General features: G+C 38.1%; 1 protein-coding gene across 3 annotated transcripts in view; it reads left to right on the forward strand.

The window, feature by feature from the left end:
- The window catches only part of E2F5 (E2F transcription factor 5), a 45,317-nt gene that overhangs the window by 9,470 nt on the left and 11,291 nt on the right, over positions 1-24,556 (forward strand). For all 3 annotated transcript variants that reach the window (XM_033202288.1, XM_033202289.1, XM_033202290.1), the window contains exon 2: positions 24,015-24,124. In XM_033202288.1, the coding sequence (XP_033058179.1) occupies positions 24,015-24,124 (110 nt within the window). The remainder of the gene's footprint in view (positions 1-24,014; positions 24,125-24,556) is intronic.

Consider the following 24,556-nt stretch of genomic DNA (forward strand, 5'->3'; position numbering starts at 1 on the left):
TTTATCCATGTTGTTGCAAATGACAGAATTTTCAGATTTTTTTTAAAGGGCTTAATAGTATTCTATTGTGTATACAGGCATACCTTGGAGATACAGTGGGTTCAGTTCCAAGCCCCCACAATAAGATGAATATTGCAATAAAATGAGTCCCACAGATGTTTTTGTTTCCCAGTGCATAGGAAAGTTACATTTACACTATACTTTATTAAGTATGCAGTAGCATGTCTTAAAAAGAAGTGTACAGACCTTAATTAGAAAATCCTATATTGTTTAAAAATGTTAATGATCATCTGAGCCTGCATTAAGTCATAATCGTTTTGATGGTAGAGATCTTGCCTCAATGTTGATGGCTGCTGACTAATCGGGGTATGGTGGCTGGAGGTTGGGGTAGCTGTGGCAATTTTTTAAAAGAAGACAAAAATGAAGTTTGCAACATCAATTGACTCTTCCTTTCACAAAAGATTTCTCTGTAGCATGTGATGCTGTTTGATGGCATTTTACCCACATTAGAACTTCTTTCAAAATTGGAGTCAGCCCTCTCATACCTTCTTGTGCTTTATCAACTAAACTTGTGAAATATTTAAAATCCTCTGTTGTCATTTCAGCGGTGTTCACAGCATCTTCACTAGGAGTAAATCCATCTCAAGAAACCACTTCCTTTGCCCATCCATCATAGGCAGGTATTCATCTATTAAAGTTTCATCATAAGATTGCAGCAATTCAGTCACATCTTCAGGCTTCACTTCTAAATCTAGTTCTATTGCCTTTTTTTTTTTTTAACTGAGTCTTTAGTTTCTTCCTCCACTGAAGTCCTGAACACCTCAAAGTCATTCATGAGGGTTGCAATCAGCTTCTTCCAAACTTCTATTAATACGGATATTTTTGCCTCCTCTCATGAATTGTGGATGTTCATAATGGTATCTAGAATGGTGAATCCTTTCCAGAAAGCTATACTTTGTCCAGATCCATCAGAGGAATCAATATCTGTGGCAGCTATAGGTTTACAAAATGTGTTTCAAAAGAAAACTTGAAAATCAGAGTTACTCCTTCATTCATGGGCTGGAGAATGGAGGTTGTATTAGCAGTCATGAAAACAACATTAATCTCTTTGTTCATCTCCATCAGACCTCTTGGGTGATCAGGTGCATTGTCAAAGAGCAGAAATATTTTGAAAGGAATCTTGTTTTCTGAGTAGGTCTTAACAGCAGGCTGAAAATATTTAGTAAACCATGTTGTAAACAGATGTACTGTCATCCAGGATTTGTTGTTCCATTTATAGAGCACAGGCAGAGGAGATTTAATATCAATCTTAAGGGCCCCAGGACTTTTGGAATGCTAAATGAACATTGGCTTCAACTTAAAGTCACCAACTGCATTCAACCCTAACAAGAGAGTTGGCGTGTCCTTTGGAGCTTTGAAGCCATGCGTTGACTTCTGTAGCTATTAAAGTCCTATATGCCATCATCTTCCAATACAAGGCTTTTTTGTCTACATTGAAAATCTGTGGTTTAGTCTAGCCACTTCATCAGTTATCTTAGCTAGATCTTCTAGGTAACTTGCTACAGCTTCTGCATCAGCACTTGTTTCACTACATTAGCACTTGTGGTTTGCACATTTATGTTATGGAAATGGCTTCCTTAAACTTCATGAACAAACCTAGCTTCCAACTTCTCTTCTTCAGCTTTCTCATCTCTCTCAACCTTCATAGAATTGAAGAGAGTTAGAGTCTTCCTCTGGATTAGGCTTTGGCTTACAGGAATGTAGTGGCTAGTTTTATCTTCTATTCAGACCACTCAAACTTTCTCCATATCAGCAATAAGCCTTTTTCACGTTCTTATCATTATTGTGTTCACCTGGAGTAGCACTTTTAAGTTCGCTCAAGTACTTTTCCTTTGCATCTACAACTTGGTTAAGTGTTTACCTCAGTAGGTCTCGCTTTCAGCTTGTCTTGGATTCTGACATGGCTTCTTCACTAAACTTAATCATATCTAGCTTTTGATTTAAAATGGAAGACATATGACTCTTCCTTTTACTTGGACACTTAGAGGCCATTATAGGGTTATTAACTGGCTTAATTTCAATATTGTTTTGTCTGAGGTAATAGGGAGACCCATGGAGACAGACAGAGACAGGAGAATGGCCGGGAGTGGAGCAGTCAGAAGATATACAACATTTGTTGAATTAGTTCATAATCTTATATGGGTGCAGTTTCTGGTGCCCCAGAACAGTTACAATAGTAACATCAAAGATCACTAATCACAGATTCCAATAACAGATATAATAATAATGAAAAAGTTTGAAATATTATAAGAATTACCAAAATGTGATACTGAGACATGAAGTGAGCACATGCTGTTGGAAAAATGGTGCCAATAAACTTGCCTGATGCAGGGTTGCCACAAAACTCCAATTGGTAGAAAACACAGTATCTGTTAGCACAAAAAATAGTAGTGCAATGAAAGGAGGTATGTCTGCATATACCACATTTTCTTTCTCCATTCATTCACTGATGGATATTTTAAGTTGATTCCATATCTTGGCTACTCTGAATAATGCTGCAGTGAACACAGGAGTGCAGCTATCTCCTTGAAATACTGATTTCATTTTCCTTGGATATATATTCAGCAGTGGGATTGCTGGGTCATACGGTAGTTCTAATTTTAGTTTTTTTAAGAACCTCCATACTGTTTTTATAATGGCTCTGCTTATTTCCATTCCCATCTCCAATATGCAAGGGCTCCATTTTCTCCACATCCTTGTCAATACTGTTATCTTTTGTCTTTGATTATAGCCATTCTAACAGGTATGAGGTGATATCTCATTGTGGTTTTAATTTTCATTTCCCTAATTATTAGTGATATTAAGCATTTTTTCCATATACACATTGGCTTCTTTTGAGAAATGTGTAAAAAAAGTTCATAAACTCATAAAACAAATTCTTTCAACCTACAAAAAGACAAGCACACAATAATAGTGGCAGACTTCAACACCCCACTAGCAGTGTTAGATCACTGAAGAAGAAAAATTGAGGAGGAGAGGCTCCTCCCTAACTCATTCTATGAAACCAGCATCATCCTGATACCAAAATCTGGCAGAGACACAATGAAAAAAGAAAATTTCAGGCCAGTATCCCTGATGAACATAGATGCAAAAATTTTTAACAAAATACTAGCAAACCAAATCCAAAAGGACACCAAAAAGCTAATACACCATGATCAAGTAGGCTCTATTCCTAGGATGCGAGGTGGGTTCAACATATGCAAATCAGTAAATGTGATTCATCACATAAACAGATTTAAAAGCGAAAACTATGTGATCATCTCAATAGATACAGGAAAAAACTTTCCAGAAAATACAACATCTCCTTATGATAAAAACAACAACAACAACAAAAAACAGGTTAGGTGTCAAAGGAACATGCCTCAAAATAATAAGAACCATCTATGACAGACTCACAGCCAACATCATACTGAATGGGCAAAAGCTGGAACCATTCCCCTTGAGAGCCAGAACAAGACAATGATGCCCACTGTCACCCCTCCTTTTTAATATAGTAGTAGAAGTTCTAGCCAGAGAAATCAGGCAAGGGAAAGAAATACAGGGCATCCAAAAAGGAAAATAAGTCAAAGTATTTCTCTTTGCTGATGATATGATTCTATACCTAGAAAGCCCTAAGACTCTGCCAAAAGGCTCCTAACACTGATAAATGACTTCAGTAAAAGTTTCAGGATTCAATAATCAATGCAAAAAAAAATTAGTAGCATTTCTGAACACCAGTAACATTCAAGCTGAGACTCAAGAACACAATCCCGTTTACAATCAGCACAAAAAAATTCGATTACCTAGGAATACAGCTAATCAATAATGTGAAAGATCTCTTACAAGGATAACTAGAAAACACTGCTGAGAGACATCAGAAATGACAAAAGTGAATGGAAAAACATTCCATGCTCATAGACTGGAACAATCAGTATCTTTAAAATAGGTGTGCTACCTAAGGCAATTTACAGATTCAATGCTATTCTTACCAAACTACCAATGTCACAGAATTACCAACAACTACTCTAAGATTTATATGGAACCAAAAAGCCCAAATAGCAATCCTAAGCAAAAAGAACAAGGCTGAAAGCATCACATTACCTGACTTCAAACTACACTATAAGGCTACAGCAATCAAAACAGCATGGTACTGGTACAAAAACAGACACATAGACCAATGGAACAGAATAGAGAACCCAGAAATAAATCTGTACACCTACAACCATCTGATTTTTAACAAAGCCAACCAAAAAAAGCAATTGGGAAAGGATTCCCTATTTAATAAATAGTGCTGGAATAACTGACTAGCCGTATGCTAAATAATGAAACTGGACCCCTACCTTTCACCATGTAAAACAATTAAGATGGATAAAAGACTTAAATGTAAGATGTCAAACTATAAAAATTCTAGAAGAGGCCGGGTGCAGTGGCTCACGCCTGTAATCCCAGCACTTTGGGAGGCCGAGGCAGGCGGATCACGAGGTCAGGAGATCGAGACCATCCTGGCTAACACGGTGAAACCCTGTCTCTACTAGAAAAATACAAACAAAATTAGCCGGGCATGGTGGCAGGCACCTGTAGTCCCAGCTACTCGGGAGGCTGATGCAGGAGAATGGCGTGAACCCTGGAGGTAGAGCTTGCAGTGAGCCGAGATTGCGCCACTGCATACCAGCCTGGGCAACAGAGCGAGACTCTGTCTCAAAAAATATATATATATATTTCTAGAAGAAAACCTAGGAAATCCCCTTCTCAACACTGGTCTTGGCAAAGAATTTTTAGCTAAGTCCCCAAAAGCAATAGCAACACAAACAAAAATTGACAAGTGGGACCTAATTAAACTAAAGAGCTTCTGCACAGCAAAAGAAGCCATCAGCCTACAGAGTAAACAGACAACCTGCAGAATGGGAGAAAATATTTGCAAACTATGCATCTGACAAGGTGAGATCTATAAGGAATCTATAACGAACTGTATAAAGAATCTATAAGGAACTTAAATAAATCAGCAAGCATAAAACAACCCCATTAAAAAATGGGCAAAGGCGGGAGGCAGAGGTTGCAGTGAGCTGAAACTGCGCCACTGCACCCCAGCCTGGGCAACAGGGCGAGACCGTGTCTTTAAAAAAAATAAAAATAAAAAGGCAGCAAAGGATATTAACAGACACTTCTCAAAAGAAGATACACAAGTGGCCAACAAACATGAAAAAATGCTTATGATCACTAATCAGAGAGATGCAAGTCAAAACCATAGTGAGATACTGTCTCACACTAGTTAGAATGGCTATTATAAAGCCAGATAATAACACACACTGGCAAGACTGTGGAGAAAACGTAACGCTTATACTCTGTTGGTGGGAATGTAAATTAATTCAGCCACAGTGGAAGGCAGTTTGGAGATTTCTCAAGGAACTAAGAATTGAACTACCATTCGATCCAGCAATTCCATTACTGGATATATATCCAAAAGAAAACAAATCATTCTACCAAAAAGACACATGCACTCACAAGTTCATTGCAGCTCTTTTCACAGTAGCATAGACATGGAACCAACGTAGGTGCCCATCAAGGGTGGATTGGATAAAGAAAGTGTGGTACGTATATGGCATGGAATACTACATTAGCCATAAAAAGAATGAAACTATGTTCTTTGTAACAACATGGATGCAGCTAGAGGCCATAATCTTAACTAAATTAATGCAGGAACAGAAAACCAAATATGGCATGTTTTCACTTATAAATGTGAGCTAAACGTTGAGTACAGATGGACATAAAGATGGGGCCAATAGATACTGTATACTACTAGAGAGGAGAGGCAGGCAGGGGAGTATGGATTGAAAAGTCACCAATTGGTTATTGTGCTCACTGCATGGTTGACAGGATCTGTACCCCAAACCTCAGCATCATGTAGTATACCAGTGTAACAAACCTGCACATGTATCCCCTCTGTCTAAAGTAAAGGTTGAAATTCAAAACAAACAAACACAGAAAACAACTCAGTTTTGTTGATCTATATTTCTAGCTTCTATTTAATTTATTCCTGCCCTGATCATTATTATTTTCTTTTTTCTCTTAACTTTGAGCTTAGTTTGTTCTTGTCTTTCTAGTTCCTTGAAGTATGTTAGGTTATTTGAGATATTTTTTAACGTAGACATTTGTTGCTATGAAATTCCCTTAGTTTTCTCTAACAGTCCAAGTATTTTTTTTAATCCTGTTAGAACTGCTTTCGCTATATTCCATAGCTTTTGTTATGTTGTTTCCATTTTCATTTGTTAAGATACATTAGGTTATTTGATATATTTTTTGATGTAGACATTTGTTGCTATAAAATTCTCTCTTAGAATCCTCCCTAACTAATTTTATGACGCCAGCATCATCCTGATACCAAAACCTGGCAGAAACACAACAAAAGAGGAAAATTTCAGGCCCATATCCCTGATGAACATTGATGCAAAAATCCTCAATAAAATACTGCAAACCAAATCCAGCAGCACATCAAAAACCTTATCCACCACGATCAAGTTGGCTTCATCCCTGGGATGCAAGGCTGGTTCAACATACGCAAATCAATAAAAGAGATCCATCACATAAACAGAACCAATGACAAAAACCACATGATTATCTCAATAGATGCAGAAAAGGCCTTCAACAAAGTTCAACAGTCCTTCATGCTAAAAACTCTCAATAAACTGTAGGTATCAATGGAACGTATCTCAAAATAATAAGGGCAATTTATGACAAACCCACAGCCAATATTATACTGAATGGGCAAAAACTGGAAGCATTCCCTTTGAAAACTGGCAGAAGACAAGGATGCTGCCTCTCATCACTCCTGTTCAACATAGAATTGGAAGTTCTGGCTAGGGCAATCAGGCAAGAGAAAGCAATAAATGGTATTCAGATAGGAAGAGAGGAAGTCAAATGGTCTCTGTTTGCAGATGACATGATTATATATTTAGAAAACCCCATCATCTCAGCCCAAAATCTTCTTAAGCTGAGAAGCAACTTCAGCAGTCTCAGGATACAAAATCAATGTGCAAAAATCACAAGCATTCCTATACACCAATAACAGACAAACAGAGCACCAAATCATAAGTGAACTCCCATTCACAGTTGCTACTAAGAGAATAAAATACCTCAGAACACAACTTACAAGGGATGGGAAGGACCCCTTCAAGGAGAACTACAAACCACTGCTTAAGGAAATAAGAGAGGACACAAACAAATGGAAAAAACATTCCATGTTCATGGATAGGAAGAATCAGTATTGTAAAAATAGCCATACTGCCCAAGGTAATTTATAGATTGAATGCTATCTCCATCAAGCTACCAATGACTTTCTTCACAGAATTGGAAAAAAACTACTTTAAACTTCATATGGAACCAAAAAAGAGCCCACATAGCCAAGACAATCCTAAGCAAAAAGAACAAAGCTGGAGGCATCATGCTACCTGACTTCAAACTATACTATGGCTACAGTAACCAAAACAGCATGGTACTGGTACCAAAACGGATATATAGACAAATGGAACAGAACAGGGGCCTCAGAAATAACACCACACATCTACAACCATCTGATCTTTGACAAACCTGACACAAGCAATGGGGAAGATTCTCTATTTAATAAATGATGTTGGGAAAACTGGCTAGCCATACGCAGAAAACTAAAACTGGATCCCTTCCTTACACCTTATACAAAAATTAACTCAAGATGGATTAAAGACTTAAACATAAGATCTAAAACCAGAAAAATCCTAGAAGAAAACCTAGGCAATACCATTCAGGACATACGCATGAACAAAGATTTCGTGACTAAAACACCAAAAGCAATGGCAACAAAAGCCAAAATTGACAAATGAGATCTAACTAAAGAGCTTCTGCACAGCAAAAGAAACTGTCATCAGAGTGTACAAGCAGCCTACAGAATGGGAGAAAATTTTTGCAATCTATCCATCTGACAAAGGGCTAATACCCAGAATCTACAAAGAACTTAAACAAATTTACAAGAAAAAAAAATCCTATCAAAAAGTGCATAAAGGATATGAACAGACACTTCTCAAAAGAAGACATTTATGCAGCCAACAAACATATGAAAAAATGCTCATCATCGCTGGTCATTAGAGAAATGAAAATCAAAACCACAATGAGATACCATCTCACGCCAGTTACAATGGTGAACATTAAAAAGTCAGGAAACAACAGATGCTGGAGAGGATGCGGAGAAATAGGAATGCTTTTACACTGTTGGTGGGAGTGTAAATGAGTTCAACCACTGTGGAAGACAGTGTGGCGATTCCTCAAGGATCTAGAACTAGAAATACTGTTTGACCCAGCGATCCCATTACTGGGTATATACCCAAAGGAGTATAAATCATTCTACGATAAAGACACATGCACACGTATGTTTATTGCAGCACTATTCACAATAGCAAAGACTTGGAACCAACCCAAATGCTCATCAATGATAGACTGGATTAAGAAATGTGGCACATACACACCATGGAATGCTACACAGCCATAAAAAAGGATGAGTTGATGTCCTTTGCAGGGATGTGGATAAAGCTGGAAACCATCATTCTCAGCAAATTATCACAAGAACAGAAAACCAAACACAGCATGTTCTTACTCACGAGTGGGAGCTGAACAAGGAGAACACATGGACACAGGGAGGGGAACATTACACACTGGGGCCTGTTGGGGGATGGGGGGCTAGGGGAGGGATAGCATTAAGAGAAATACGTAATGTAGGTGCAGGTTGTTGGTTGCAGCACACCACCATGGCACGTGTATACCTATGTAACAAAACTGCACGTTCTTTACCCCAGAACTTAAAGTATATATGTATATATAAAACATTCCCTCTTAGTTTTCTCTGACAATCCAAGCATTAAAAAAAAAAAAAAAAAAAAAAAATCCCTGTTAGAACTGCTTTTGCTGTATTCCATAGATTTTGTTACATTGTTTCCATTTTCATTTGTTATTTTTCAATTTCCCTTTATATTTTTTCATTGACTCATTAGTTAAGAGCATGTTGTTTTTAAATTTCCATATATTTGTGAATATTCTGTAGTTTCTCTTGTTAATGATTGTGGTCAGAAAAGATACTTGTAATTATCTCAGTCTTTTAGAATTTGTTATGATTGGTTTTTTGGCCTCATATATAATCTAACCTGGAGAATGTTCCATGTGCAGTTGAGAAGAATGTGTATTCTACTACTGTTGGATGGATGTTAGGTTCATTTGATCTAGAGTATAGTTTAAGTTTGATATTTTCTTATTGACTTTCTCTTTGATCTTTCCATTATTGGAAGTGGGCTGTTGAAATCCCCTACTATTATTACTGTTTATTTCTCCATTCAGATTGATGCTTTCTTTATATATTTAGGTGCTGCAATATTGGGTTCACACATATTTACAATTGTTATATCTCCTGTTGCTGAATTGACCCTTTTATTATTAGATAGTGACCTTTGTATCTTTTTATAGTTTTTGACTTAAAATCTATTTAATCTGATATATGTATAGCCACACCTGCTTTCTTTTGGTTTCTATTTGCATGGAGTATATTTTTCCATTCCTTCATTTTCAGTCTGTGTCCTTACAGGTGTAACAAGCCTCTTATAGGCAGCATAAAGTTGAGTCTTTCTTTAAAAATCCATTTAACTACTTTGCCTTTTTATTGGAGAACTTAACACTTACATTCAAGGTTATCATTTATAGGTGAGGAGTTAATACTTTCATTTTGTTGTTTTATAGTTGTTTTGTAGACATTTTCTTCCTTTACCTCTATCTTCTTTTGTGGCTAAATTATGTTGTTGTCTAGTGGTATATTTTGATTCCTTGCCTTTTTATGTATCTGCTATAGGTTTTTGCTTTGTTGTTACCATGAGGCTTACAAAAAAATATCTTACGATGGGGTATTTTAAGCTGATAACAACTCTGATCACAAAAAAACAAAAACAAACACAAACTTAACAACAAAAAAGCCTCTACGCTCTTATTCCAGTCCCCTCCTCACATTTAGAATATTTGATGTCACAAGTGTTATCTTTTTATATTGTCTATTGCTTAACAAATTATTGCGGCTATTATGATTTCTAATAATTTTGTCTTTTAACTTTTATACAAAATCCAGAATACTTTAATTCTGTGATGATGCTGCATAAATTGTTTATATCTTTAGTCAGTGTACTTACTTTTAACAGTGAGTTTTAGACTTTGAGATTGTTTTGTGTTACTCCTTAGCATCCTTTTTTTTTTTTTTTTTTTTGAGCTTGAAGACCTCCCTTTACCATTTCTTATAAAACAGTTCTGGTAGTCATTAATTCCCTCTTCTGTTTTTCTGGAACAGGCTTTATCTCTTCTTCATTTCTGAAGGACTGCTTTGTTGGGTTTGGTATTCTTGGCTGGCACGGTTTCTTTCAGCACTTTGAGCACTGAGACAGGCCAGAAGCTTGGGGCAGATGTGGCCAGCATAGGAGTGGTACACATCTGAAGCCAAAGTTCACTGAGATATCCCTGGTGTTGTGAGATGTCCAGAGCCCTGGACTGCTGACATCAGCCTGGCATTGGTGCAGCCCAGAGATTGAGTTTGCCATGAAAGCCTGAAGCTATGTGATCCTGCTTGGCACCAGGCTGGGTCTAGAGCTTCAGTCCATGGGTACTAGCCTGGAACATGGGGTTGTGGTGGTCTCACCAGTGTTGGGTTTTACTTTGGCAGTCCTAGCATTGGAGCTAAAGGGATGGTGTTTCTCTTCTTGCCATGCTTCCTAGGGTTGAGGGAGGGATGACGGGGTAATATAAAACTTCCCTTCTTACCCTCTTCAATGTGACTTTTCTTAATATTGTGCTGCATCCAGATAGTATAATCTCTCACATGGCTTATTTAGCTCTTGTGAAGGTATGTTATAGCATGGATACTTGTTCAAATTGATGTTTCTGCTGGGGAAAGTTGCTGAAGAGTCCTACTCTGCCATCTTGCTCCATCTCTTCCTAAATAAATCATTGTTTTAATTTTGCCGGTGAAGACTGACTGTTCTCAATTAAGAGTCCATAAGTTTCTTTTACATATTAATATTTTTGTGAAAGTGAGGATATATTTCCTGATGTTCCTTTTCCAACCTTAAATACAATTACTGAAGTAACATAGAAATAGTAGAAAGCTTGGGAAAAGGTTAATATAGTCTAGAGTAAAACTTGCCCAGTATACAACCACTCACAGAGAACTACTGTCAACAATTTTTAGTATTTCCCATTTCTTACATCTTTTTATAGCTGAGATCAAATGTTTATTTTTCCTATTTATTAATATTATTATTTTTGAGGCAGAGTCTCTCTCTGTCACCCAGGCTGGAATGCAGTGATGAGATCTCGACTCACTGCAACCTCCACCACCCGGGCTCAAGCGATTCTCCTGCCTCAGCCACCCAAGTAGCTGGAATTACAGGCGTGCACCACCACACCTGGGTAATTTTTGTATTTGGGTAGAGACAGGGTTTCGTCATGTTGGCCAGGCTGGTTTTGAAGTCATGGCCCCAAGTGATCCGCCCACCTCAGTCTCTGAAAGTGCTGGGATTATAAGGCATGAGCCACTGCACTCAACCTGTTTTTCCAAATTATAAGCATGATTTATAATGTCTTCATAATTTTGATCTGTCATATTACCCAGAATTAGCCATTCTTATTAGTAGGTGTATACGTTTTTATGTTTTTTTCTATTTCATACAATAAATGTGTTCACAAATATGTGCCCCATTGTTCTTTATTTTAGTAGTTTCCAGATTATAGTTATCAGAAAAAGAGAAATGGGCAGTTCCACACTTTCACACTGTGAGAGGTGTTTGGAAGCACCTACCTGAGCCTTGAGGATTGGTGATACAAAAGCCATAAAAGGCTTCAGGGAGTAGCTGGGAACTGACCTAGGAATTCCGATGTCATCAATATATATCAAATTTAAGAATGTAAGGTTATATTACACCTCTACTTAGAACAACATTCAGACACCTACAAGATCCTGCCTAGTCTGGCCCTCCTTCCTCTCTCACCTGGTCTATGCACTCCCTCTTAGATGACTCCAGTCTCACTGACTGTTTCAGCACTCTCACATGCCTTCTCCCACCTCAGGCCTGCTGCACAGGTGTTTCCTGCTGTCTGAAATGGACTTCTGCACATGTGTAAACACACATGCACACACACCACCACCACTGTACTACACATATACAAACACACAACTGGCCACTTCTCTAAACCGTCTGATGTTTTTTTTTTTTTTTTCCCCCTTCTTTTAGATGTTTTTGTAGGCAGAACAGTGGTCCCTCGAAGATGTTCATGTCCTAATTCCCAGGACCTGTGAATATGTTCAGTTACATAGGAAAGGGGGACTAAGGTCAAAGTTGCTAATCAGCTGATTTTAAGATGGGGAGATTATTCTTTCTTTTTTTTTTCTTTTTTCTTTTTTTTTTTTTTGAGACGGAGTTGCCCAGGCTGAAGTGCAGTGGCATGATCTCGGCTCACTGCAACCTCCACCTCCTGGGTTCAAGCAATTCTCCTGTCTCAGCCTCCCAAGTAGCTGGGACTAAAGGTGCCCGCCACCATGCCTGGCTGATTTTTGTATTTTCAGTAGATACAGAGTTTTACCGTATTGGTCAGGCCGGTCTCGAACTCCTGACCTCAAGTGATCCTCCCACCTCGGCCTTCTAAAGTGCTGGGATTACAGGCGTGAGCCACCACGCCCGGCCAAGATGGGGAGATTTTTCCTGGAATATATGGCTGGGCCTGTTGTAATCAGAAAGTTCTTAAAAGTGGAAGAAGAGAGTGAGAACCAAAGAGGTAGAAGCTTGAAAATGACCTTTCTGCTGTTGGAAGACAGGGTCATGAGCCAGGAAGTGTGATAGCCTCTAGAAGCTGGAAAGGCAAAGAAATGGATTCTTCCTTAAAGCATCTAGGAGCACAGCCTTATCAATATTTTGATTTTAGATCAGTGAGATCCATTTTGGACTTCTGATTTATAGAACTATAAGATAATAAATTTGTGCTACTATTCAACCATAAAAAAAGAAGGAAATCCTGTCAGTTTTTGACATCATGGATGAACCTGGAGGATATTTTGCTAAGCATATAAGCCAGGCACAGAAAGACACATAATCTCACTTATATATAGAATCTAAAATAGTCAAATTCATAGAATCTAAGAATGGGATGGTGGTTACCACGAGCTTGGGGAGATGTTAGTCAAAGCATACAAAATTTCAGTTAGACAAGAATAAATTTGAGAGATCTAATGCGCATCATTGTGACTATCGTTAAAAACAATGTATTGCATTCTTGAAAATTGCTGAGAATAGAATTTGAGTGTTCTCACCACAAAAAAAAATGATCAGTATGTGAGATAATGCATGTTAACTGGCTTGATTTAGCCATTCTACAATGTATACATATTTCAAAACAACATTTTGTAAATTATAAATATATACAATTTTTAATTGCCAATTTTATTTTAAAAATTTGCATTGTCTTCAACAACTACATTTCTGGTCATTTGTGACAGTTAGCAATGGAAACTAAGGGAATACAGTGCATACAGATGCTTGTCCTGACTCTTTCCTTAATCTGAAGTGACTAAAGTAGATTCCTGCTTATTCTCCTTCTCAGCAACCTGGGTTTTTGCCTTACTATCCTTTATCACAATATGGAATTACTTATTCCTTTGTTTGCCCATGTTTCGCTGTATGCCAGGGACTGTCTTCTGTGTTACCAATGCTGACCCAATCAGTCCATTATAAGCTTTCAACAAATAGCTGTTAGTTTTTAGTTAAGTGAGAGGACATTCCTAGTCAGCAAGACAGTATATGACAGAATCAAGAGGCAGAGAAAGATGTGGGTACATTTGAGAGGCTATAAATCAGGTGACGGTTGCCTGAAGAGAATATTGGATTGCCGGCAGATTTACAGACCTAAACTAGGTTAGAGGCAGGGAGAATAAGAAATGGAGAGATTCTGGTGACTTCACGTTGTGGAAGTGACAGAACCTGGTGCTGAGTCTATGGGAATAGGAAAGTAGAAATGACAGAACCTGGTGCTGAGTCTATGGGGATAGGAAAAATTATCAATGACTGCCATATTGCTGGCTTGGTCAACGGAGTAGATAGTAGTGATTTTCACTCAGAAGTTATCAAAATGGTGAAAGAATTGAGAGGAATGGTAAATTCAATTCTGGACATGAATAAGATGCCTGTGGAACATCCTAGAGTAGGTCTCTGGCAGCCTATCGGAATTACAGATTTGGAACCCAAGGTAAAGTTGAGGGCTTCCTGTCTGACTTGGATATGGTTGATTTATGAAGTTTATGTAAGGAAAATGGTGTTTAGCAGAAAGAGGAACAAGAATGGAAATCTGAAACACTAGTAGTTCAGTAACAGAGGGCAGAAGAAATGGAAAATAAGATAAGAGAAAAGCCTGAGGGTATGGTAACACCAAGACCAGGGAATGATGTTTTAGGGATGAGGGAGTAGCCAGCCAGTGTCGAGTGCTACAGATGGTGCAATAGGACTTCACAGTGTCCACTGATTTTAGTAACAGAGGTAATTAATGTTCCAGAAAACATTTTGGGCTTTTAGACAGTTTATACTAAAGAATTACTGGAGCAGAGCATAATAACCGTTTTTAAGTCCTTTACTTAATGTTGTCAAATTACAAAAAGATGAAATTAGTTTTCAGTCCGATAGCAGCATATGATTGTGACCAGCCATCTCACAGCATCAGAAGTAGCATGGTATCTCTGAGTTTATGTCCTGACTTTATAATATTTAGTGCCTTTGGGCAAGTTACTCAGCCTTGGTTTCCTCATTTGCAAAAATGGGACAATAATATTACCTATCTCATGTGGTTATGATTAAAGAGGTTATCAGAATGAGTTTTTACTTTTAAAGTACTTAAACAGCATCTAGCACATAGTAAATGCTACCTTGAAGTGTTTGTTGGATAAATGATGGATATGTAGATGAATACATAAAATAAATGTTGGGTATTCTAATTTTCTCATATTTTGCAAATTTGAAAAGTAATGAATAGTACTTTTTTTCAGTCAACTTTATATATATAATTTACAGACATTAAAATGCTCCTGGCTGGGCGCAGTGGCTCACGCCTGTAATCCCAGCACTTTGGGAGGCCAAGCGGGCAGATCACTTGAAGTCAGGAGTTCGAGACCAGCCTGGCCAACATGGTAAAACCCCATCTCTACTAAAAATTAAAAAATTAGCTGGGCCTGGTGGTAGGTGCCTGTAATCCAGCTACTCGGGAGGCTTAGGCAGGAGAACTGCTTGGACCCAGGTGGCAAAGGTTGCAGTGAGTGGAGATCATGCCACTGCACTCCAGCCTGGGCAACAGAGAGAGACTCCATCTCAATCAATCAATAAAATGCTCCTATTTTAAGCGAACAGTTAAATGAGTTTTGATAAATACTTGTACCTGAATGACCATCACCTCAACCAGATGTGGAACATTCCCATCACCCCAAACAGTTCCCTTTTGTCTCCTCCCAGTCAGTCCTCAACTTCATCCTCAATCCCAAACAACCATTGCTCTGCTTTCTTTCCTGTGAATTAGAATACTCTTTTCTAGAGTTACATGTCAGTGAAATCGTACCATATGTACTCTGTGCTTAGCTTCTTTCACTTGGCATGTTTTTGGGATTCATTCACGTAGCATGTACCACTGGTTCATTCCTTCCACTCCCCGAGTGGTATTTTGTTTTACAGAGGTACCACATTTTGCTTATGAATACATTTACTCTACTAAATGTATAGTTTTGACTGTTATGAATACTGCTATGAATTCATGTATAAGCCTTCGTATACACTTTTATTGTTTTAATGTATATTCCTTTATTATTCCTTTATTAACTCATTGAAAGTCTGAAAACGTTTTCAAGAATACTAACTTTTTTTTTGTTTTTGTGAGTTCTGTATTTTGTCCATGTTTTATTTTGTGGTTTTTATATTTTCTTTTATATGTTTTAATTATTGAGATAGTCAAATCTTTTTTATTAATTCTATATATGTAACATAAGTTCCCATGAAGGAAATTTTTGACATTTTGCTGTATACGCATGTATGTTTGTGTATGTGTGTGCACAGTAATTTGGGGGGTTTTAATCAGTTTTGAGAATGGGCTGTTGGCAGTTATGAAGACAGCTAACATGAAAGTTGGGGTAAACTCAAATCATAGTTCATCTTCAATATAATTTCTTCAGGATTTTTTAGATTATTTAAAAATCCATGTACATTCTAGTAGATTCTGTCTAGTACATTTTTCTTGAATATGACAAGTCTAGGTTCCTGACACCATTTGTTATCCTTTAGGCAATGAGATTTTGTATATAACTTAGTTTTCTGATTAGCTTAGGTTTATCCCTGTTTTTTGTTTGTTTGTTTGTTTTTCTTTTCTTTTTGAGACAGAATCTCTGTCACCCAGGCTGGAGTGCAGTGGTGCGATCTCGCCTCACTGCAACCTCTGCTGCCCAGGTTCAAGCGATTTTCCTGCCTCAGCCTCCCAAGTAGCTGGGATTACAAACGCCTGCCATCGCACCTGGCTAATTTTTGTAGTTTTAGTAGAGACAGAGTTTCACCATCTTGGCTGGTCTTCAACTCCAGACCTCGCGATCCACCCGCCTCGGCCTCCCAAAGTGCTGGGATTACAGTCATGAGCCACCGTGCCTGACTCTCTTTGTTTTTTTTGTTTTTTTTTTAAATTTTTAAAATTTTTGTAGAATTTAATACCATGCCCGGCTATGCCAGACATTCTTCTGTTTCAAATATTATACTCATTTAATCCTCACAGCAATAATATCTTCATAGTTACCTTACAGATGAAGAATTTGAGGCTAAGTAGCTTGCCCAGGGCCATACAGTTAATAAGTGGGGTCAACCTCAGAGCCCATGTTCCTAAGCTTTATGCTGTGTTGCTGACAGGATAAGGTTAAATATGGAGGCCAGGCACGGTGGCTCACGTCTGTAATCCCAGCACTTTGGGAGGCCGAGGCAGGTGGATTATGAGGTCAGGAGTTCGAGACCAGCCTGGCCAACATAGTGAAACCCCGTCTGTACTAAAAATACAAAAATTAGCCAGGTATGGTGGCATGCGCCTGTAGTCCCAGCTATTCGGGAGGCTGAGGCAGGAGAATTGCTTTCACCCAGGAGGCGGAGGTTGCAGTGAGCCGAGATTGTGCCACTGCACTCCAGCTTGAACAACAGAGCAAGACTCTGTCTCAAAAACAACAACAACAACAACAAAAAAAAAAGGAGGGGCAAATCTCAGTAGTAGAATAGCAGATTCACACTTAATCTTTCTCCTATTTTAGGAAGTTAATACTTAAGAGAATTATTATTTATTTGTTCTTTTTTTCCTTTTTGAGACAGGGTCTCACAACCCAGGCTAGAGTGCAGTGGTGCAGTCATGGCTCACTGCAGCCTCAACCTCCTGGGTTCCAGTGATCCTCCGACTTTAGCCTCCCAAATAGCTGGGACTGCAGGCATGTACGAACTTGTCTGGCTAATTAAAAAAATTTTTTTGTAGAGACAGGGAGCTCCTCCCTCTGTTACCTAGGCTGGTCTCGAACTACTGGGCTCAAGCAGTCTTCACATCTCAGCCTCCCAAAGTGCTAGGATTACAGGCATGAGCCACTGCATCAGCCAAGAGAATTTTCAAAGTATGCAATTGAAAACGTAGGCAAGCAATCTCTAGATCTGAATAATTTATAGATTTCTGAGGTTCAGCAATATTTTACTAGTTAAATAGGCACTTTATCAAATATCTTGTTTTCATTTGAGTCATCTTCAATGATTTCTATTGGTAAGACAGACAATAGAAATGAATTTCCTTTTTTAAAAGTTTATGCAAAGTTTATTAAAAATTTTTTTAAAAAGATTTAAAGCTTATGCATTTCAGAAATATCAAGTACAGTAGCAGTTAGTTTGGAGTGACAAGACGACCCCTGAAGATTTTTTAAGGAGAGATTTCCTTATGGTAGGGTAGTGACTGGGAATTGAAACATGCAGCTTCTGGAGGGAGTGCTTTGCATCTTTATTTATTCTTTTATATTTAATTTCCTTATTGATTTGGTAGCCCCTACAGACCCATTGAAAACACATAGTGGCCTCCTCCAGGAACTATTTCCTGTTTGCTCCCACCTTAAGTAATCTCTCATTTTTCTATCTCTTATAACATTTTGTCTACTTTAGGTACTATTTCATTTTTTAAACCTCATTCTGTAAGGTGTTGGTCACAGTCCCAGAGCTTTAGACATGTATGCAATTTTTTGTTACTGTTTATTATTTTTCAGTAAGTGGAAATTAAGATCTTTCTGTTTTTTCAGGCCATTTAATACACTTTATATGAAACTTCCTGTAGACAGTTGTTATTTGAATTGCTTCTTCATTGCAGTTATATAACTTGGAAACTTTTGCCTGTGCACCAAATTTATTTAAAGTCATTTGAAATTATATAGGTCCATTTGAAAATGTTTTACCAAAAATGTATTTATGAATATGCAGTTAATGCCAAATTCCACCTTGATCATTCATTAGCTTTGTGAATCTGTTTCCAGTATAACAGGGAGAACACCAAAGCTGCCATCAGCATTAAATTAGATAATGTCTCTGTAAGATTCTGTTACACAATTATCCTGTTACTGGCTTATGAAAGGTTCCTCTTAATTGTGGATTGAAATCAAACATTCTGCATTAACATCTAAAGATATAAGTTATCTTTAACAGTGTTTAAAATTAGGTAATAATTAGTCCAAACCTCATCATGGAATAGATCAACATAAAGTACCATGTGGCTGAGTTGAAAGCAAGTTCTTTCAGTTTTTATTTTAATACTCATTAAAATACTCTACAGGCAGTTTTGGAGCATCACTTGGGGTCTTTCTCATCTTATTTTCAAGTGGAACTGACTGGTTTTATATAGTACTTCTGTTGTATATTTTCTATTTTGGGATTCTGGCCTGCTTCATTGTAGTGTTAGTTTCTGAATCACAGTAGCTAAACTATTGAGTGTACATGTATTGACTCTTATGATTTTGGAAGACAGCAAATAAAGTACCTGCTTTGCGGTGGAGAGCCTGAAAGACAGGGTGTTTCCTATTATTGTTTTGATATTAGCCTTTTTAATACAACATCGTGGTCCATCAGAAGAACAACCCTGAGCCAATGAGCCTCAGCTAACCCTAATGCAAATAAAGCTACCATATAATGTCTCTCCCTATCCAGAGTTAACACCCAGTCCTAGTGGACTCATTTGTTCAAATGAAGGGATGTAGCCTCATGATTATTAAAGCTGTTTTTAGCACTTATGGACTACCTGTCTCAGCTTTCCTGGTTCGTCTTGAGCAACTCTTAGAAGCATTGCAAGCTTTAATTTTATTCCACCTATAGACATTGCTTTGTTCACTTTTGGTTATATTTTTAGAACAGGATTTAATATTTGGAGGGGAGATCTAATTCTTTCAGAGGAATATTTTTGTTTGTTTTTCTGTAAACCGAGTTAATGTGATACAATTAGATGCTTCCTTTATGGCTGTATAGGTAAAATCATATGAGAGTAAATGTAGCCTTTTAAAGTAAATGTGATTAAGACATGCATATACGTATTCAACAGTTACAGTGGCAAGCATGGGATGGGAATGGTGACTTGCTTTGCTCTCCACCTACCCCTTGTCTGCACCCAGACAGCTGTCCAGGCTGGAGGAAAATGGAAAATAATGCTGATAGGTCTCATTTTAAATTCATGATCGCCAACTACAAAGGGGCCAGTAGTGCTGTCCAACATTCCTTCCATGCTACCTATTGTCTTGCTTTTTTATATGAGTATTTCGCACTTTCTCCTCTCCTCTCAACCATGAATAGCTCCTTTCCTTTCTCCCCCATCCCAATGCTGATGAGAGAATAAACATCAATCAGAAGGAAATGTCTAACCTTTCTCCCTACCTGGTCTACTAATGTACCTATATCTGTACCCAGGTACTCTGCTGGACTTCGGTTATTAATATACCCTGTTATTATCTAAGGTCAGTCCTCACTTATTGAATTCATATCCTGCCTTGCCTACTTATGGCCATCTCTAGCAGCTGTCCCTTCTCTCTTCTGTATTGTTAATGATTCCTCTTCCTTCTTTACCAGATCATTCATATCAGCACACTCACATGTTGAAATAGCTCCCATCTTTAAAAGGAAAAAAAAAACTTCCTGGAGACCCCATAGTTCCCTAAAAATAATGCCCCATTTCTCCTTTCCTCTTGGCAGCAGAACTCTTCAAGAGTTGTCTACTCTAGCTTTCTTTCCATTCTTTCTTGAAATTTCTCCATTAAGACTTTCAGCCCCACCTCTCTGCCAAAACAGCTCTGATCAAGGTCACCCGTGATCTTTCCAAAGGCAAATCACTGATCAGTTCTAACTTGCTCTGATAGCAGTACTTGACATGGTCACACTTTCTTACACTTTCTTTCCTTGGATTCCGAGACCCCACACTTTCTGATTTTCTTCTGATTTCAGTGGCAGGTTGCTCCCTCATTTCCTAGACCTTACATTTCCCGAGAGTTGGTTCTTAACCTTCCCTTCTATGCTCACCTCCTATATCAAACTAGTGTATTCCCTCTTGTGGTATAAAATGTCTATTTGCTGAAGACTACTGAATTTATATTTCTAGCTTGGATCTCTCCCCTAAGCCACACACTCTCATGTCCAGTGTTCTCCTTGATTTCTCCTCATGGACGTCAGAAGGTCCAAGGCCAGTTTCTTTATTTCCAATGCCCCAAACTGGTTCCTTCTGTAGTTTACCTTATCTGTAATTGCTCTTATCAAAAACTGAAGTAATTTCTGATTCCTCTCTAGAGACCTACTGCTTGCCATACCTTCAAAATGTATCCAGAATCTTAACATTTTTCACCATCTTCATAGCTACCCCTCCATTCAAGCCACTACCATCTCCTGCATGGATTACTGCCATCGCCTTCTTGTTGGTCTCCTTTCCTGTCTTTATCTCCTTTTTCCATTTTCCCTCTCATTATTCTGCCACACTGGCCTGCCTGCCTCTCCTTGAAGGAGCTAAGGACCCCACACACTTCAGAGCCTTTGTGCTTGCTGCTTCCTCTGCCCAGAATGTTCTGCCACCAAACATTCACAGGGGTCTCCTACTCCATTCAAATGTTCAAATGTCACCTTGTCAGAGAGCTCTTTCCTTGAAAATCCTATTTGATACAGCACCTTCCTCTTGCCTGCATTCTCTCCAAACATAATTATTTGTATATTATTAACTTCCCTCCCTTCTTTGAGGGCAGGGACTTTGTTCTGTCACAACTATATCTTTAAGACCCAGAACCAAGCCTGGAACATTTTGGTGTTAAATGAATGGAGGAAGGTAGTGGTGATGGTGGTGGTGGTGGTGATTCGTGGTATGATTCTGTTAGGTATTAAAGCCCCAAATTAGTTTTTAAAGAATTCACACACAACTTTTTCAAACACTATATAAAACAAGGTAAGTCTGTATACACACAAACTTTAACCAATCTAACCCGCAATCCATTTCAACCTATATTTGATGATGAGGCTGACTAGCCAATATTTAAGTAATCACTATGCAGTAGACCTTGTGCTAAGATTATCCAGTTTAACTCCCACAGTACTCCTTTCAGTATATGTTATACCATTTTATGAAAAAGGAAATGAGGCTTAGTGAGCATACGACGAGGCCAGCTGAAGATAGGAAGTGGCAGCCTTGGGATTGGATCTCAGTGTGTTTAGCTTCAGAATTTCTTAAGAATGATGGGACTGGCTGGGCACCATGGCTCACGCCTGTAATCCCAACACTTTGGGAGTTCGAGGCTGGTGGATCATCTGGGGTCAGGAGCTCGAGACCAGCCTGGCCAACATGGTGAAAGCCCATCTGTACTAAAAATACAAAAATTAACCAGGCATGGTGGTGCACACCTGTAGTCCCAGCTATTTGGGAGGCTGAGGCAGGAGAATCACTTGAACCCGGGTGGTGGAGGTTGCAGTGAGCCAAGATCACACCACTGCACTTTAGCCTGGGCAAGAGAGGGAGACTGTCTCAAAAAAAAAAAAAAAAAAAAAAAAATGGCACTTTCTAAAATAAAAGCCTCCTGGAGATTCTTTTACATATGATCTGTACATGTTAGTCGTTTATATGTTTACATACTTAAATAGTAAAGTATTTGAGAAATAATGTTTAGTTTTAGAAAATGGGCTTAAATGTTGTGATTGTTAAGCAGTAATAAATATAAATGATAAACAAGACAACTTTTTAAAACTTTGAGCTAAAAGTTAATCTCATGGCACTTTGCCTAATGACCTAGGCTAGCTCTTGTGGTCTGGTTCATACAAACATGTTCTGATACCAAAACCAGTGTGCTGTTGCTATGGCTGTGAACGCTTTTGTGAGTACATAGATACCAATAACACAGAGCCATGGCTTGGAGTTCTCTGAGTTACTTCTCTAGAGAGAGGAAAGTGAGAAATGAAACCTCAGCTTCAGATTTGTACCGTTAATTTTACAGTTGTCTATTGTTCTTCATAAAAACAGCCTTGAAGTTGAGAGTAAAAATTCTATGAAGGTAGATAAAACAAGAAGGGAATTGCTAAGTACAAGGGAAGAAAGTATCAATGAAACAAACCATGGCTAGTCCTACTGTTAATTTTCTGGTTCTCTAGAAGGGACAGTGCCAAGTTAGAGTTGGAGAACAAAGAGCCCCACTTTCCAGGTTTTCCTTCTTCTGCCACATCCTGCTTACTCTCCTGGTCCACTGAGGCATGAATCCCCTTCCTGAGGAAGACCTGAATGATGGGAAAGTAGTAACCTGGGGGTTTTGGTGGCACACACAAAAAAATGGGTTTGAAGAGAACTGACATTTCTCTTTAGATCCCAAATGTCTGTACAGTGAGTATAGCTGTCAGTGGCACCTGCTCCAGGGAAGGTCCAGATTGCAAACACTGTGCTGAGCTAGGTTTTTACATAATCAAGAAAGTAGTGATGCTCTCTGAGAGAGCTGTTAACCAATTATGTGAAACTAAATCCTGTTCATTTAGATATTTTAGATAATGTGCTGAAAATTGTCAGTAGAGATATAAATATTTGTAACTACCATGAATCTTAAAATGTGGCTCCACATTCAAAATAGGCTATTGTCTAATCCACTTTGAAAACTTCTTTGAGGTTCTCTTTGTTCTTCTGGGAACAAACATCAGAAATGTGAATTGGAACTAATCAGAAGAATTGTACAGTGTTGTTTAATTCATAACATGATAGTATATATTGTTTTCATTGATCTTACCTAATGTGAATGCAACTACCAAGTTTTTGTATAAGAGCTGCTAGTGCAATCTTGAGCTGTTGATTCTGATTTCTTGTTGATGGGCTTTGTGTTAGCATGGCATGATTCATTCCTCTGTTTTCATTATGAGTTTAAAAATGTAGATATTGACTTTAAGGTACTATGAGTGTACATATAGTTCAGAATTTCCAAGTGTCTTAATTACCAAAATAAATTGCTGGGATGTAATTCTTTAAAATTTAAAAAATAAGTAATGCATCTTTAGGTAAGACTGTTTATGAACAGAGAAATAAGATAGGAGGTGACATGGATAGGCAATTAGTAGCTCCTCCTCAGGATTAGTCCATAAGGTGACACAAAGTATTCTTATTGTGTTCTTTTATTTTTGCAGGCTTTGTGTCATGACCTTAATTTCTTTTTCTGTTCCAACATCTGCTAGCTTTTAAATGGAATACTTTCTTTGGTATTTGCAATGGTTGGGAGATGCTTTGAACATGCTCAGCTATTGTCCCCAAGCAACTGACTGGGTCAAATTTGAGATTGGACTTGCTGTGGACTTAATAATCAACCCTTTTTGGCTTTTAAAATGTGACTTGCCCTTTATTTCACTGTTCTCGTTGTCTTTCCTAAACAGGCTGCTGATACTTTGGCTGTGAGGCAAAAAAGGAGAATTTATGATATTACCAATGTCTTAGAGGGAATTGACTTGATTGAAAAAAAGTCAAAAAACAGTATCCAGTGGAAGTAAGTTGCAAACCAGCACCCTCTTCTGTAACCTTTATTTTTCTTCTCAGTGCTCTGTAAAATTTGACCTTCCCAATGTTTCTCTCTCTCAAATCTTCTGTTTCAGCTAGGCCCCTCAGCTTTCCCTGAACACACCTCTCTGGACCTCTTTGTCACTCCTGTGTTGGGGTGTTCCCTTGCTCTCTTGGATGCTGGATTTTCACTCTTAAAGTTCAAATCTTACTTTCTTCCTCGAGGTATTACTCATTTGGCACACATTGTATACTATCTTTTATTAACCTCTTCCTAAGTCTTTACCCATCCTTGAGAGCAAGAACTACTTTCATAGGAATTTGTACTTTGTAAATAGTAATTGATTGAAATGCATGTTGTCATTAATTGTGGCCTGGTTATATGTTTGAATGTAACAAACAATTTCTGTTCTTTTAATGT

This window comes from Trachypithecus francoisi, unplaced genomic scaffold (genome assembly GCF_009764315.1).
Source record: "Trachypithecus francoisi isolate TF-2019V2 unplaced genomic scaffold, Tfra_2.0 Lachesis_group7, whole genome shotgun sequence".
NCBI lineage: Eukaryota > Metazoa > Chordata > Mammalia > Primates > Cercopithecidae > Trachypithecus > Trachypithecus francoisi.